General features: G+C 37.6%; 1 protein-coding gene across 7 annotated transcripts in view; it reads right to left on the bottom strand.

Moving 5' to 3' along the window:
• Window positions 1-18,808, bottom strand: part of LOC131438683 (muscle calcium channel subunit alpha-1) — a 1,458,253-nt gene that overhangs the window by 321,444 nt on the left and 1,118,001 nt on the right. For all 7 annotated transcript variants that reach the window (XR_009230968.1, XM_058608861.1, XM_058608862.1 and 4 more), the window contains 2 exons: window positions 9,766-9,904; window positions 9,601-9,709 (listed from right to left, as the gene is read on the bottom strand). Coding sequence is in view for 6 of the 7 variants with exons in the window: in XM_058608861.1 (XP_058464844.1) it covers window positions 9,601-9,709; window positions 9,766-9,904 (248 nt within the window). In the remaining variant the exon portion in view is untranslated. The remainder of the gene's footprint in view (window positions 1-9,600; window positions 9,710-9,765; window positions 9,905-18,808) is intronic.

Raw genomic sequence — 18,808 nt, 5'->3', positions numbered from 1 at the left:
ATGTGGTCGTCCTGAAAAGGACGGGGTTTTCATCTCCTCATCGTTACGGAAGGCCAGCTGCAGATGGGTAGGGATGATTTTCGTTTTCTTGTTGTCACGGGCAGCATTACCGGCCAATTCCAACACTTCGGCAGCCAAGTACTCCATCACTGCCGTCAGATAGACCAATGCACCGGCACCGACACGCTCTGTGTAGTTTCCCTTTCGGACCAGACGATGGATTTTGCCAACTGGGAACTGCAGACCAGCACGGTTCGAGCGGGACTTTGCCTTGCCCTTAACTCTTCCTCCTGTGTGCGTGTTTCTGCGTAAAAATTCCACATATGCTGTTAGCTCGACAGCCAATTCAGTATTACTGGCTGCTGCTATACTAACTCTCTCTTTTATATCGTCTCACTGTTTCCCATTCTGCGAAGAGGAGGTCCTTACACCGTTACCAGTAGAGGTATAAAAAGAAATGTGATGTGAGAAATAGCGTCATTTAAGTTAAAGCAGCTACTCTGAACGTACGAGACACCGTCAGCTGTTAGATGGCACCGAAAACCGGAAAAAGGCAGATTTGTACCGTCACTAACACATTCAATTACGAACGGCAATGCGAAAGCGAATGTGATGATGTTGAACACATCTTTATACAAGTATGGGGTCGTGTGAAAATATGCCATGTGATACAGGGTTGCCATATATACAGGTTAATCTGTATTTTATTTATACATACATATATGTACAGATTATTCTGTATTATTATTATTATTATTATTATTATTATTATTATTATTATTATTATTATTATTATTATTACTATCATTATTATTATTAAAATTACTTGCATACCGAAGATCGTCGATACATTTCAGACCAGGCCATTCCAATTGTTCTTCGAACTTCATAGCTTCAATAAAAATAAACTACAAATTTTTCGTACCTAGTCTCCTATATTGGCAAATTAAATAGGAATTGTTTCAAGTGTGGAATATATAGCTGTAGAATAGTAGCTGTTTAATGTAACTAATCTGTACTTTAATGTAGGTGCATCGCTTCAAACTCTATTAGTGAAAAAGGGGAAAGCTTGCACAACTAATAGAATTAATCAACTAACTGATATTCGGAAAAGTGATGGGAGCGTGCCAGTTTGCTCGTATTCACGACATCCAGTTATGTCTGACATTACCCACCCGCCTTTTTTTTGTACTCAAAGACCAAGTCATATTTCGACAACTTCAGAGACCCACGCGCGATTCTGGGTGATTTCGACTCGATTGACATGCTTTTCAAGAAGGTTAGGCTCATTGCGTTCATTTGGACCACAAACCGGCTACCTTCGGTGAAATGATGAAAATTCTTTATGCTTAGGAGTACGGACAGGCCATTTCGGTGGCTCTATACCCTAACCGATGGCTAAATCAGAGCTGTCGGTATCAACAGAAAAGATTAACGGAAAGTTTTCGTTGGCCAGAATAGCCAGAATAGCCAGACTCACAAGAGCGGATTTTATTACTTAAGGCTTCTTCGGTCCAGGTGAAAGATTTTCGATTTTTCCAAATAAATTAGTGATTCGACTTTAACAGGTTAATTGTTTATCCCGCGGCGCGCAACCTTTCCGCAACGATGCGTATCAGACTTAAATGTTCCTGGAATGAAACGGACGTAAAAATGATATCATCAAGATAAAACTGTCCCAGAAAGTATGGGCGCAACCAAAAACCGCTGCCATTTCGCAATGGTTTAGAATCTGTCAATTTTTATGCCTGCGTCCTGTTGTTTACATTCTTCCCTAACCACTTGTGCAGTTGTTCATTCATTTTTATTGGTTTGTTTCGAAATGTGTGCACTTTCAGCAGAACAACGTCGAAAAATTGTGTACACATGGTGCACAGAACGCGGACTGTCACTGAGGGAAGATAGCAAAAATGGACGGATAAACCGAAAACGGGTCGAAAAAACCTATTTTAATCCACCTAGTGGTGTAATGATGCCTTTCTCATATTACTCATTACATCATAAATGTAACCGTGAAATTCGCAAAAACAACTGCTTAGTGAATAGGAATAGGATAATTTTTTCGGATCTAATCTCACAAACTCTATAAATCCTGTTTAACCTCTAGTTCCGGAACCGAAAGTAGTATACACAACAAATTAAGGAATTCCGTATGAAACTGTAAGACTTTTATTTTGAACCTATAAGTTTGTGAAAATCTATTCGGCCATCTTCAAGAAAAGTGGGTGAGATCCTTTTTGCAATTTCTAATCACTATTTCCAATTCTCCCGAAACCAGATTCAGATGAACGGAATAGCCGAAGTTGGTTCGTTTGCTACCAACAAATATGACCTACAAATTGGAACAGTTTTGAACGTAGTTAAACTTATACTTACTATCTCATGCTCTATTTCGTTTAAACCAATTAAACTAAATCTAACGAAACGAACCTGCGTTTCTGTTACTACTGCGTTCTAAACAGCATGAATCAGCAGCATGAAACATGTAGTAGGATTGTTATTATTATTATTGACATCACTACACAACGTGTACGAAATAGAACAAAGCACGCCTTATTCGTTTTGTGTTTTCTTCTTCTTTTAGTGTTGTACATATTGTCACTCTATATGGCGATTTGAAAACTTTGACACTCATCGCCCTGTAACTGCGGAACCGGAAGTCGGATCCGGATGAAATTTCACAGTAGGTTTAAAGACAGTATGAACTTTAATTCAATTCAAGATTTGTGAAAATCGGTTCAAGCATCGCAGAGAAACCGAAGTGAATTTAGTTTTAGGAGTTTACCTTTTTTTATATATATAAAAAATAGGTATAGAATTCGCTCAAACTTTCGAAAAATTTTCCGAGGCCCGGAGGGCCGAATGACATATACCAATCGATTCAGCTCGACGAACTGAGCAAATGTCTGTGTGTGTATGTGTGTGTGTCTGTATGTGTGTTGTCAACTAAGAGGTCGAGATCTCAGAGATGGCTGGACCGATTTTGATCAAACTAGTCGCAAATGAAAGGTCTCCCCGTCACCCAGAACGCTATTGAATGGTTTTGAGATAGGATGTTTACTTTTTGAGTTATTCGAAGTTTTATGTCAAAATTTTCAGTTTTTTGACAGTATCTGTCACAATTGACCTTGAAAACAGAATATGTTTTCAGACTTAGATTCCGCACGATAATACCTATTCAATAAGCCATAGATTGTTAGAATCCGTCCATTTTTAACGGAGATATCGATATTTTTGTGTAAACGACTTTTCCCCCTATTCCAGCAGTAGGAGTTTTGAGCGCTGTATGACAAAGTAATGCTTGGGAGCAATGGAAAACACGATTTTTTAATCTGTTACATACAATTGTTTCTAAGTACCAAAAAGACTGTGTACAGCATCCCTTTTCATGACAATTTGCCGATTTTAGCACGGCTCGTTTTTGGCAACATAATCGTTCGAATATGACATATATAAACCAGATGATGGCAGATTTTTTTTTAATTATATTGTTTTACACTACTTACAGTAATAAATGCTGGACGAACATAACATCCATATACCATTCGAATCAGTTCGTCGAGATCAGCAAATGCGTGTGTGACAAATAATTTCACTCAATTTTCTCTGAAAATTTCTTTTCTACAAATTCAGATTCATACGAAAATTCGTATGCTCCCAAACAAAGTTCCTGAATTATGTTTGGTTCCGACCTCTGGTTCCGGAACTACAGGATGATATATGAAACGAAATCAAAATTGTGTAACTCATTCTTCTCATAGATGGCTGAACCGATCTAAGATTCAAATGAAATCTAAGAATCATCTAAGATGCAAATGAAAAGTTTCAAGATTCTTTAAAACATCTTGTTCTTTAGTCAGATCCAACTTCCGGTTTCGGGGATACAGGGTGATTAGTATAAAAATGTCTTTTCCACATAAATTAATCAGGTTTATCGTGTTAGCAGATTTGGATAGTCGATAAAAAAATTAACTTTTTTCAGTTTTAGTGGTATTCAGTTGTCGATTCAGAAGGCACCTAAAAATTTAATTCGTGCCATGATTTCTCAAAGATGTCTTCACTGATTTTCAAATATTTTGAAACAAATGTAAACTATACAGCTATTCAGGTGAATTTATCTGACTTCGGCCATACCGATTTTAGATTTCCGGTTTCAGTATAAAATCGTTTCTCAAAGCTCAATCGTTTTCTCAAAAAAGCCTAATCAAATTTCAGAAACAAAAATTGAAATTGAATTAAACTTATATACAAAATTAATTAGTTTTATACATACATACAAAAATTAATTAATTTTATCCAATTAAGCTTCAAAATTGTGCTCAAAACTGTAATTTATTCGTCATATGGCCATACGAATCGGTTTGGGTTATGCTGGTTCCTGAATACCGGCTCTGGAAGTACCTTAAATTACCGTAAACTCTAAAGTGGAACTTACATATCATGGCATGTTTAATCGATTATCACACTTCTAGATTTAAATTCGATTGTATTTGCAGTTTCGACATTACAGAGTAATGAGTGATTACAATCTCAAATTGTCGCTTAAAACGACGGTCATTAAAATAATGTAATGAAAACTTAAACACCGAAGAATATTCATGCAAAAAACACATGCGGATTGATAAAAAAAGGTATCATCTCACTGCTAGGTGGATTAATCACGTTTTTCTTCTCCACTTTCGGTGCTCTTGGAACAGGAAAAGAGGGGACCAGTAGTGCCGAATTAAGTTTTTATGCCCACAAACTAACAAGCTCTGCAAACTAGAAGGATTTATCAGACAGATTTATGGGATTTGTACCTGTTTTTAACCATCGTTCGTGGAAAAATACTAATAAAATTGGTAATTTTCCACTTATCACGCTTTAGTTCCGGAACCGGAAGTCGGATCCAGATAAAATGTTCCACAAATTTTTAGGATATTATAAGACCTTTCATTTTCAAGTTTGCGAAAATCGGTTGAGTTGTTCCAGAGATAATTGAGTGTAAACTTTTTCTCAAATTTTGACATATTACCATATAACTCCGGAACCGGAAGTCACATTCAAACGAAATTCAATAGCAAGCTATGGGACCATAATACCTTTTATTTGAATCCTAGTTCGTGAGAATTGGTTCAGCCATCTCTGAAAAAAGTGAGTGCATATTTTTTCACTTTTTTGGTACATATCATATATACATATATATCTCCGGAACCGGAAGTCGGATCAGAATGAAATTCAATAGCAGGCTATGGGACTATGAGACCTTTCATTTGAATCTTTGTTTTTGAAAATCGGTTTGGCCATCTCTGAGAAAAGTGAGTGCATATTTTTGTTACATACACACACATACACACACACACACAGACATTTGCTCAGTTCGTCGAGCTGAGTCGAATGGTATATGACATTCGGTTAAAAAGTCGATTTTCACAGTGATTGCATAGCCTTTCTATATGAGAAAGGCAAAAAGGTCCTGCTAACCCTCAGTTGGATAAATGTATACTGAAGGCGTTCGAGCAAAAGAAGGAGGTTTCAGTTCGGGATGTAGCCAAAAAAGTGGGCACTTCGAAGTCAAATATTCTTCGTGCTAAAAAACGTTTGAATCTTCGAACCTATAAGAAGCAGAAACAACCAAAACGTAGTCCGAAACAAGAAGCATCGATCAGGCCGAGGGTTCGAAAGCTGTACAATACGATTCTTGCTGGCAATTTGATCTGCATAATCATGGACGACGAAACCTACGTGAAACTCGATTACAAATCGTTGCCGGGACCACAATATTATACGGTGCGAGAAGGGCATGTGTTCAAACAGTCCGAGACATCGATTGAAGTCGAAAAATTTGGTAAGAAAGCTATGGTCTGGCAAGCAATTTGTAGCTGCGGTAAGATTTTGAAACTCTTCATCACCACTGTTTCAATGAACAGCGAAATATACATCAAGGAATGTTTACAAAAACGACTTCTACCCATGATTCGAAGCCACGATCTTGCTTCTTGCCACTACTCGAGATCAACGGTAGAATGGTATATTACCAATAATGTCACTTTCGTCCCAAAAGACATGAATCCACCAAATCGCTCACAACTTCGACCAATTGAGGAATTTTGAAGAATAACGAAGGCACATCTTAGGAAACATGTCTCGGTATCCGAAACCATTCAACAGTTCGAAAAAGATTGGAAAAAAGTGTCGAAACTTGTCGCCAAGAAGTCTGTACGGAATTCAATGAGGAACACAAGAAGGTCTACAATGGCTAAGTAGCAAATGTTGAGAATAATATTCTGTTGTTGTAGTCTCATATTGTCAGTATATCGAATAAAATTTGAATATCCAACACTCGAGAATTATTTACAGCGAAATCAAAGTGAGTCCATTCTTCCTGGGACAGTCTTTAGACATAAATGTAGGGTTCTAGGTCGTAGACACTTGTGACATTAGACGGACATTGTCGCGGAATGTGCAAATGTCATTACGTAAACCGGAACAATCCTTTATTGGTCCGGAACAGAGTCTTGTCTGAAGCGTGTTCGGTCAGGCTAACTTGATAATAGAAATCTGATAAATCGATCACCGAAAAGAATTGTGACTTCTGAATTCTTTTCAGTATCCCCACCATATTAGAGAACGAAAATCGTGAATCCAAACAGATTCTCCATTTTCCGTATGATTTCTTTATTTTCAAGACTGGGTTCAAAAATTCCGCTGGCCCTAAGCATTCCTCTAAGACCCGAAGTTTCCTCATTCTTTCCATTTTGGCATCTACAATCTGTTCCACAATCGGTGACCAGCGGTAGGAAGAAAACTTTTTAGATCGTGATGCGGATAGCAATTTAATGGAGTGTTGTAACAGACTGGTTCTGCCCAGTTGTCCTTCTGCTGTGGCTGGCAGTTGCTGAATCACCTGGAACAACCGTTCACGTTCATCGTGGGTTATATGATGTTCCGTTAAAATGTCACTCAAAGATGTGAAACACCTCGATCGTTGGCAGTTCCAAGCTGTCCTCCAGGTCCGTTTCTGTGGCACTGTTGTTATCCGTCGTTTGATTTGGAATTAGTTGAAAGCATGCTCCGCCAGTCAGACTGAAATAATTTTCTATCAGGTTGACTTCTTCAGTGCCTAAATGTTTTTCCGATGCACTCGGTAGCATTCTCTCCTGCAATAACTAGCTGAAAGCCAAATTTACGTAGGAAGTTCATTCCCAAAATAAGGAGCTTCGCCACCTCAGGGACCACCACGGTCGGTATTACATGAGTTATGGTGCGAAATGTATACGGGATGTTCACGTAACCTAACCACCCTTTTCGTGAGCGGTTGATACTTTCAGCTCTGCTGGATGTATCTTCAATCCTAATTTTTCAATAAATGGTACAGATTTCATAACCTATACGCTTGTACCAGTGTCGGTTAATCTTACTATTTCTTTGTCTACTACGCTTATTGTAAGATGGACTAGCAACCGAAGTCATACCTACTCCTTCCATCGAATTTGAGACGTTCAACTCATTGGGCGGTATGATCCTCAGTCTATCACAAGCAATTGTTTCTACCTGGGTTGCAGCTGAAATGACGTTAGTCTGTGGATTAATACGTCAGAGTTCTGATGTCAGTTCTTCAGCTTCTCTTAACAGATTTCAGAGCAGATGTTGTTTGAATTGAAAATTGTGGATGGTCCACTTGCCGTGAACGAAAAGTTCGTAATTCAACTCTTCCTTTTCCAGATCATGTGCATTAATACGATACTTACTCTCGATTTCATTGCTCACAACTGCTCGTAGGCAAGTTGATTTTTTCTACACCGACTTTTCCGCCGCTTTTGACAAGATTAACTATCAAATTTCGATATTCAAACTTAAAAGTCTCGGATTACTGGCTCTATCCTTGACTGGATACACTCGTACTTGATCGGCCGTGAAATGATAGTGAAGATTGGCGATTGCACGACTTCACCTTTCACCGTCAGCTCTGGTGTCCCTCAGGATAGTCATCTAGGACCGTTCCTCTTTTTAATTTACCTCAATGATTTAAAATTCTCGATAGAATACATGAAGCTTTCTTTTGCGGATGATTTTTAAAAGTTTACAAATTTACGGAAAAGTTCACAAATGACACACAAAACTCCAACTTTTTCATATTCACATATTTTTTTTCAAAAATTGCTGATATTTCTTGACTAAGTATTCACAAATTAAGGGAGTGGAGAGCGGACTCTGCACCTGTGGCGACGGTTATCAGGACATCGAGCGTGTCGTGTGGTCATGCGTAGAGTATCGTGACGCCAGGTCGGAGCTACTGGAATCCCTTAGGGCCCGAGGTAGACCGCCTGAGGTTCCGGTTCGGGATGTGTTTGCGAGTCGGGATAGTTTCTATATGCTTCTTATTTACCAATACCTTAAACATATTAATATACAAGTGTGATCCGTTGTATTTGGCATAGAAAGTTTTCCTTACTCTTTTCGAGACTAAGAATACTCTTCACCTATAGGTTCGACACTAACATCCGCCCGATTCTCCCAACCCCCGGCTGTCTACCATCTCTATCGATACTAACAAGATCTTTTTGCTGTTACTAACTTTTTGCTCCCCTTTCCCCAGTCTCTTCACCATCACGATGTCAACTAACTAAATATTTGTCGTTATTAGTTATTTGTTTTCCGCGGTCCCACACAAGGATGTGGCAATTTTAGATACATTCTCACGTCAACCGGCTGATTCCAAGAACGGAGGACCACTCCTGTCGATAATTAGCACGCGGGCCACCGGCCGGGTCTTTGACTCGGGGGTGTCTTCCGTGGACCCATACGGACAAGCATACGGCCACTACCATTGAGTCACCAGTAAAACATTAGAGGCCAGCACCTACACAATCCTTATTATTAGAAAATGCCTTTGGCATCATAGAGTTAACGCATTGTGCCTTAATAAATATATCTTATGAAAAAAAAATAACGGAGTACCCATAGGTCGCAAATCATGAAAACCGTTAAAAAGTTGTACAATTGACTTTTTCAAAATCAAAACGTTGGATAATAAATGCTCATTAATTTTTACACTTATCTGTACCAAAAACGATGTTAGTTAACGTCAATTCTAAGTACAGAGCTCTCTTGGTAAATCGTTAGTGTCTCAATATAGAATCAGAAATCACGTCCATGAAATATTCAGAAAGTTTCAATTAAAAAGAGAGTATTGTTCGGTGCTGAATTGTATCGCATTTCTCATAAGTATAATTTTCATGGAACGACCGAAATTAGCTCTGCACCTAACTCGTATTACTGTTTTTGAATTAGTTGATTTCAGCAACAAAATTTTTCAATATAACTATAAAATTAGTTAAAATTGAGAATTTACTTTGAATGAAGGAAATGAAGTGTGCCTTAGCTAAGAAATGACAGCACGTTTAATTGGTGAACTCAACTAAAAAATAGCCATTTCAAAAATATTTTCTTATTATTAAGGGTATTTGAAATAAAAAATCTAAATAAGCAAAAGTAAGATTTTTTTAGTTGTCTCAAAAAATAACTAACTAAAATCAGAAAATCAACTAATTTTTTCGCCAAAATGCTGATTTCGGTCTTTCCGTGTGTCAATCATAAGAACAATAAACATGGACTCACTCATTCGAATTGTATATCCGACCAGTTTGATTTATACTGCTTCCATCCAGTAAGAGTGGGTGAAGTGGAATATTGTCACTGTAGTTAGAATCATGTGACACCGTTTTCGCTGTAAGAATAGATCAGTATTAATAAGACCATATTGTTTCTTGTAGCCATCCTTACCAGAAATAACAGCATGCATTGCAGATGTTGCAGCTGCAGAAGTGACAGATGATTTAGGAGCAACATTGTTGCCTTTTTTGGGAAATTGCGCTGGTTTTCGTATAGTCGTCCACATGTTACCAAATAGCGTATGATTTCTCTGTAATTGTTTAAAAAAGTTGATCAGTAGGTTAATTGGTTATATATAAGTAAACTCGTGATGTTTGTGGTGATCAAATATATTATATATAGGGTAACGGCTCCCTATTTCATCTGAGCTCTTATTTCCATCTCATCCCTTCACCTCATTACTTTGAACATGAATATTTTTTTAAACCTACCTGAACCAAACTGTGAAATGTTTTAAAATGATTATAAAAGCTATTGTCACACTTTCCTATTGAAAGAAATGGTTTTAAGTTCTTCGGTTATCGTTTTTTTCATTTAAATAAACTCACTTTTCAATTTAGGACACATTTTCGTCTCAAGATTTACAGTTCGTCATGTTTCTGATTATCTACTAATCGATTCGTCTCAAAACATGATCACTTTTCCGCACAATTACACTACCATTGAATGCTGTATGACTTCATAATTAGTAATGTTCACTTGCTACTTGTTTAATTAACGATTTAATACTTCAAAAACTACCCGACAAACAATAAAAGTCTTTAAAAATATGAGATGAAAGTTTTTCACTTAGTTCACTTGATTGCGCTTTGTTTTCATCTCATTTGGTTTCGCAAAGTTGCCAAGTTATCTCATAATGTTACAAAACAAAAATTGTTTTTCTTCTTCAAAATCTCATCAAAAAGTATGTTTTTGGTATCCGTGACATTAGTTTAATTATATTATTGATATTAATATTTCAATGAAACTGTTTTGGCTTCGAATATTACCAGGAAGAGCATGTTAAATACTAATGAAATAACCATTGTGGCAAATCTAGTAGCACTGGTTTCATTCCGCTATACGTCAACATAACGCTGTGAAGTGTGTGTGTTTCATCGGCTGTGCACAGCGATGCCCGATATTTTCATAGAAAATATGTATTACGTTGCATAGAAACTCTATATCTGGTCTATCTGTTTTCACTAATAAAATGATGTTAAATCTGTTTCCACTAATAAAACCTGTAACATCATTTTATTAGTGAAAACAGATAGACCAGATATAGACTTTCTATGCAACGTAATACATATTCTTTGAAAATATCTGGCTTCAAATAGATCAAATTGGTTCCAAATTTTAATATAAATGTTTGTCAGTGTTCATAATCAATTATCTACATAAAAGATTTCCACTTTAACATGTGATTTGTCCGTTGATCAATAAACTTTTAAAGAATCACTGCAATCAAATACTAATAGATTCATTCAGTAAAAAGCGTTCAAGCAGACAGGTTGTGTTACTGGCTTGTGAGTTAACGGCTATCACCGAGTCAAGGCAACCTTACCTGCAGGTAAACAAAACCCGCCTGCGCCTATTGCAAACTCAGCAAAAGCTGGTGTACAGTCAATTTTCGGGGCGTTCCCGACTTGGAAGCAATCGAAGAAGGCCTTCCCATTCATACGCACAGAGGTGAAGAGACACAGAGGTGCGAACGCATAGAAGTGCTCAGACACAGAGGTGCGGAGACGAAGGGGTGTAAAGGCACAGAGGTGCTAAGGCACAGAGGTGCATAGGCACAGAGGTGCTAAGGCACAGAGGTGCTAGGGCGCAGAGACAACCACCAGGTATCAGTTCGTATGGTGTACAGTACCGGTTGCGGTGGACAGAAAGAAGCATTATCGTGTGGTGCTATACAAGAAGCATTACACTTAATCGTCAATAAGAGCTACAACGCTGTATCTAAGACCAGGTACAGGCAGCGTACAGACCAAGCTCAGCGAAGACCACGACGGCAGAGCAACGGAGATACAAGACAGCAAATTTAAAATAGTTGGAGCGAGCTTCATGCCGAGTACCTGTGGAAAGCAGAAAGCGACTAACAAGTAGATCTATAATTTTATTTTATTTCACTTCAAAGAATATTCTCGTTTATATAATTCAGTTGAGATCAATTATTTTAACATATTTATGTAATGGATGATCTAATGGATGAGAATCCAGGAGATCCATCTCTGCCACCAGGCGAAAATTTAACGGTTCCTAACTCGCAGAGAACGAAGTTTTACAATGAAACTTCTGCGGGCCCATGGATAGTATATTTTCGGCGTAAAATGAAAGCATTAAATTTATTTTATATATCTAAAGAATTGACATCATGATTTCCCGCTACCAAAGAGATAGTTAGAGTCCATAAAGACAAGATCCGCGTTGTAGTCGATTCCTAACGAGATTGTTGTTTGTGAATTATTTACCCGCGAATATCGCGTATATATTCCTTCGAAAGACGTTGAAATAGACGGTGTTATCACCGAAGCGGGTCTTTCGGTTAAAGAGTTGCTTGAGCATGGAGTTGGACGTTTTAAAAACTCTATGCTTGAGGGAGTAAGGATACTCGAGTTCAAGCAATTGTACTCAGCATCTTTCGAAGAAGGAAACAAAACTTATCGTCCTTCAGATTCGTATCGAGTAACATTCGCTGGATCTGCCTTGCCTAGCCATGTCCACATCGATAGAGTTCGCCTTCCTGTTCGGCTTTTCATACCAAATGTTATGAATGCACGAATTGCAAAAAATTTGGCCACACAGCTACTTACTGTAGTAATAAATCGAAATGTACAACATGTCAAGGCCCTCATAAGGATAATCTTTGCGATAAAGATATTGTAAAATGTGTTTATTGTGGGGAAAGTCCTCATGATGATCTTTCAGTATGCGCTGCATTTAAATTGCGTAAGGACAAAATGAAGCTTTCTTTAAAAGCACGGTCTAAGCGCACATATGCGGAAATGCTCAAAACTATCATTTATGTCCCACCTTTGGAATCCGAAAACGGTTTTTCAAATCTGGTGGAAGCAGAGGAATCTGACTCTGACGGAAATAGTGAAGATACTTCGTTTGTCACTCTTCAAGGGTCTGTTAAGAGGAGATCATCCAATCACAAAATACCAAAAAAAGACACCTAAAATTACACCTTCAAAAAAAGATCCCCGTGTTAAATCTAAAAAGCCAAACTTAAAACCAAAAACTGTGCCTCCTGGTTTGTCCAATTCACAAACCAATCCAGGAACTAGCACAAGAAAAGACAATAATGCAGTGGGCTCCGTTTCACAGCCACCATCAGGATTACTGAAGTTTTCGGAAATTGTAGAATGGATTTTCGCAGCATTCAATATTTCTGAACCTGTAAAGACTATCATAACGGCATTCCTTCCAATAGTTAGAACATTTTTGAAACAGTTATCAGCTCAATGGCCAGTTCTTGCAGGTTTTGTATCATTTGATGGATAATTCATCATCCGCCGCAAATGATTCAATCACTGTTCTGCAGTGGAATTGTCGAAGCATCATGCCAAAACTTGATTCATTTAAAGTTTTGTTGCATAGTCAAAAATGTGATGTATTTGCTTTGTGCGAAACATGGCTTACATCAAACATAGCCTTAAATTTTAATGACTTTAACATTATACGTCTCGATAGAGACTCTTCGTATGGTGGAGTGCTTTTAGGAATTAAGAAATGTTATTCCTTTTATAGATTAAACATTCCTTCGACTTCTAGTATAGAAGTTGTTGCTTGTCAAATAAACATTACAGGAAAGGACATTTGCATTGCTTCGGTGTATATTCCTCCAAGAGCTCAAGTTGTATAACGACAACTTAATGAAATTGTCGAAGCCCTTCCTGCTCCACGTTTGATTTTAGGAGATTTCAATTCGCACGGAATGATGTGGGGTCCCGTTTACAATGATAGCAGATCATCTCTAATATTTCAACATGACAGTATTGAATATGCGTAGCATGACACGGATTCCAAGACCTTCTGCACGTCCAAGTGCATTAGATTTATCTCTGTGCTCGACTTCAATTCGACTAGATTGCACCTGGAAAGTATTTCCTGATTTACACGGTAGCGATCATTTACCAATCATCATCTCAATTAGCAGTAACAAATGTATTGCTAATTCAGTAAATATTCCATATGATTTGACAAAAAATATTGACTGGATTAAATTCCAAAGTAATATGTCAAGTATCTTAAATTCCATGGAAGAACTCCCCCCACTTGAAGAATATGACTTCCTCGTTTGTTCGATACTGGAGGCCGCTGAACAAGCACAAACCAAACGATTTCTTGGTCCATCATCTAACAGAAGACCTCCAAATCCTTGGTGGGACAAAGAGTGCTCAGATGCTAAACACGCGAAACAAAATGCTTTCAAGACGTTTTTAAAACGAAGAGGAGGAACTCCCCAGAATTTTGAAAAATGCTTGGTTTTAGAAACCAAGTACAAGAACATACTTCGGGTCAAGAAATGCAGCTATTGGAGACAGTTTGTGGAAGGTTTGTCAAGAGAAAAATCAATGAGCACTCTTTGGAATACGGCCAGACGAAAGAGGAATCGTAACGTAGGAAATGAGAGTGAGGAGTACTCGAATGGATGGATATTTGATTTTGCGAGGAAAGTTTGTCCAGATTCTGTTCCTACGCATAGCATTATTAGGGAGTCTTCTTCAAATGATGATTCCATTGATAGCCCCTTTTCAATGATGGAATTTTCCATAGCACTCATGTCTTGTAACAATAACGCTCCTGGGTTGGACAGAATTAAATTCAATTTGGTGAAGAATCTGCCCGACCTCGCAAAAAAACGTTTGTTGGAATTGTTCAACAAGTTTCTTGAGCAAAATATTGTTCCACCTGACTGGAGGCAAGTGAAAGTTATTGCCATTCAAAAGCCGAGGAAACCAGCTTCCAATCACAACTAATATAGACCCATTGCAATGTTGTCCTGCATCAGAAAATTGTTCGAAAAAAATATTCTTCGACGTCTCGACACTTGGGTCGAGACGAAAGGTTTGTTGTCAGTTACTCAATTTGGCTTCCGAAGAAATAAAGGGACGAATGATTGCCTTGCATTGCTTTCGTCTGAAATCCAATCCTTCGCTCAAAAACAACAAATGGCCTCTGTATTTTTAGACAGAAAAGGAGCATTTGATTCAGTTTCCATTGATGTTCTTTCGGACAAGCTCCACCAACATGGACTTCCAGCGGTTATAAATAATTATTTGCACAACCTTTTGTCAGAGAAGTGCATGTATTTTTCACATGGCGATTTGTCAACATTCAGAATTAGCTACATGGGTCTCCCGCAAGGCTCTTGCCTCAGTCCGCTCCTGTATAATTTCTATGTAAACGACATTGACAGCTGTCTCGTAACCCCATGTACACTAAGACAATTGGCAGATGATGGCGTGGTTTCAGTTACTGGATCCAAAGCTATTGGTCTGCAAAAACCATTGCAAGATACCTTAGATAAATTGTCCGTTTGGGCTGTTCATCTGGGTATCGAATTCTCTGCGGAGTAAACAGAGATGGTCGTCTTTTCAAGAAAGCATGATCCCGCGCAGCTTCAGCTTCATATGATGGGAAGAATGATCCAACAGGTTTTGACTTTCAAATACCTCGGGGTGTGGTTTGATTCCAAATGCACGTGGGGAGGACACATAAGGTTTCTGATAACAAAATGCCAACAAAGAGTAAATTTTCTTCGAATAATAACAGGGTCTTGGTGGGGTGCTCATTCGCAAGATATAATAAAATTGTATCAGACAATGATACTTTCAGTGATGGAATATGGATGCGTTTGCTTTCGTTTCACTGCAAATTCTCATATTATCAAACTGGAGCGAATTCAGTATCGTTGTTTGCGAATTGCTTTAGGTTGCATGCATTCGACACATACAATGAGTCTTGAAGTTCTGGCGGGAGTTCTTCCATTGAAGGATCGTTTTTGGGAGCTTTCGTCGCGACTTCTAATAAAATGTGAGGTATTGAATATTAACTGGTTATTAATAACTTCGAAAAGCTAGTTGAGCTTCAATCTCAAACAAGATTCATGACAGTATATTTTAACCATATGTCACAAGAAATCAACCATTCAAGAAGACTTTCTATCCGTGTCAGCCTCCTAAATGTCCCTAACTCAACTTTATTTTTCGACACATCCATGCAGCGCGAAGTGCGTGGAATCCCGGATCACCTACGCTCTATGGAAATCCCAAAAATATTTTCAAGTAAGTTCAGGCATATTGACTCAGAGAAAATGTTTTACACGGACGGATCGCGAATTGAAGAAGCGACAGGGTTTGGTAAATTCAACAATAATGTTTCGGCCTCATTTAGGCTTCAAGAACCTGCATCTGTTTATATAGCAGAGTTAGCAGCAGTTCATTATAGCTTGAATGTAATCGTCACATTATCTCCAAACCATTATTTCCTCTTCACAGATAGTCTGAGTGCAATTGAAGCCATTCGCTCAAACGCTGCTGGCAAAAATGAACCGTTTTTCTTGGGCAAAATAAAACAGTGTCTGAACGACATATTGAATAATAATTATCAAATCACAATAGTTTGGGTCCCGGCTCATTGCTCCATTCCACGCAATGAAAGAGCCGATAGTTTTGCCAAACGTGGTGCTATTGAAGGTGAAATTTATGAGCGACCGATTGCTTTCAACGAATTTTATAGCTCGACTCGCCAAAGAACACTTGCCAGCTGGCAAGCTTCTTGGGATAGAGATGATCTGGGACGGTTGATGCACTCAATTATTCCTAAAATATCGACAAAGGCATGGTTCAAGGGGCTGGATGTGAGTAGGGACTTCATTCGTTTGATGTCCAGACTCATGTCCAATCACTACACATTAGATGCACATCTCCTTCGAATTGGACTTTCCGAAACTAATCATTGTGCTTGTGGCAAAGGCTATCGCGATATTGATCACGTCGTTTGGATATGCGAGGAGTATCGTGATGTCAGATCTCAACTAATAAATTCCTTGCGTACCCAAGGTAGACTATCCAATGTCCCAGTTCGAGACATTCTTGCTTGTCGTGACCTTTCTTACATGAAACTTCTTTATCATTTCATAAAGACAATTGAAGTTTCAATTTAATAATTGACCCTTTTGAGGGTTAGTTCTGACTCCTACTGCGTCCATTAGTTCATCCAATAGCAAAATAATAAAAATGATGTGCTGATACAAGCAAACTCAAAATAGGTTACGAAATCAACAACAATACGTATAAAAGTTTCAGCTTATTTTATAATTTATAGCAGTTAATCGCTTGGTTTAAATAATGTTCTTAAGTAGATTTAATAATAAATAACGAAATAGCTTATATGATATTGAAAAAATAAGAGGAATATGTTTTATTAAACTCAAATCGCTGTGACTATATAAGTATTATATTAGGTTAAGAATTATATGTAAAAGTGATGATACGGCAAAGAAAAACTTATGTAAATTGCCTTAAGAAATAAACGTATTTATGAAAAAAAAACTAATATATACTCAGAGAGAAAAGTCTAATTTTTTACTTCTTTCTTTCTATGAACCTGTACAAATCTGTATTAAATTTAGTAAATCTTTACAAAATCGGTACTTTGATTTAAACCAGTATGCGAACGCAAAAATCTATACAATACATATAAATCTGTATAAATGGCATCTCTGGCTCTACACTTTGTTTTAAGAAGGGCTAATGAATAAATAGTAACAATCACAGGTTTGTTTTTATTTAAAGTTCACCAAATTAACTTTTCGGTAAAATTTTAAATTTAAAGCGAAAGGTAACAGAAACGACTGAAAAATTTTTAAACCTTGAAATGATTTTAAACTGGTTCTAAAAATATCGTATACTGTCTCATAGTTAGCATTAGGCCGTTTTTAAGAAGAATTCTGACATTTTGAACCTGAGAGTGTAATAGTGGAATATTTCGTTTTGATTGCTGTCGCCATTGCTAATTTATAGGATGAATAAAGGATCAACGATAGGATGGATAAAAATCCATTGAGATGAAATTAGGAGCAGAGTAGTGAACATTTCATAAATGTTTTTTGCTGTTTTATGAACATTATTTTAATTTACAAGGAATGTGAATCAAATCTCAATGTGGAGCAAGGCGAATGAAGCAGTAATATGAAATAGTTATAGTGATTTTAGTGGCTAAATCGAGGTTTGAAGGCGACGTCCTTACAAATGAGATGAAATAGGGAGCCCTTACCCTATTAATTATTTATCGTAAATTATAAAAATGTCAAAAATCATTGTGCAAGAGGTGCGCACAATTCATTTCACTTTTCTTTACGTTTCGTCTTAGACTCGTAAGTGCATATCATTTTATGCTGAACGTATATGCCTAAGTACAAACGTGGGATAACCCTTAAGTTATCACTACTTGAATCCTTGAATCAATGTTTTCATTCACCACGTTGAACTTCGTTGCAGAACAGAAAATGTTTTGCAAATAGAGTTTACCTTACGTCTGCTTAGTGGTTTATTTAGACTTGCTAGGTGGCATAAAAGTTCAACATAAACTGTTAAGCACTAATCAATCTAAGACAAAACGTAAAGAGGAAAAAATGCGATGTATGGCCTAAGCACAAACAAGGAAGAGTCCCTGAGTGACCACTGTCTGAATTGGTTTGTATGAGACGAAAACAACGTTTTTGTTCGGCACGTTAATGAAGGCGTAGCACCTCAGTGCAAAACAAAAAATGTCTGCAACTAGCAATAATTTTACGTCTTCTTAGCGGTTCATGTTGAACTTTCAAGTGACATAACAGCTCAGTTTAAACTGTGATATACAGACAAGTTTAACGCGAAACGTAAAGAAAAGTAAGTTTACACTTCTATAGGTAGAGGAAATAGAATTGCTCGACTTTTGATCGGAGACCCCCAGCGAAAATGTCTGTGTTTCTTTCCGTTTAATTTTTTCGGAGATGACTGAATAGATACCGACAATCTAAGGGTTACTTGAAAGTCGGTATTGGTTATTTGATTAAGATCAAAAGTTTCTATTGCGTCATTGATCAAATATAAATATCAATTAATTGTAACTGTAACTATCGGGCTGATCGGATGCAAACTCGTGTTTCTCCAATCGTGTG

The sequence above is a fragment of the Malaya genurostris genome, chromosome 3, assembly GCF_030247185.1.
Source record: "Malaya genurostris strain Urasoe2022 chromosome 3, Malgen_1.1, whole genome shotgun sequence".
Lineage (NCBI taxonomy): Eukaryota > Metazoa > Arthropoda > Insecta > Diptera > Culicidae > Malaya > Malaya genurostris.
The sequence above is the reverse complement of the archived record's forward strand: the minus strand, read 5'-3'. Positions and strand labels throughout refer to the sequence as shown.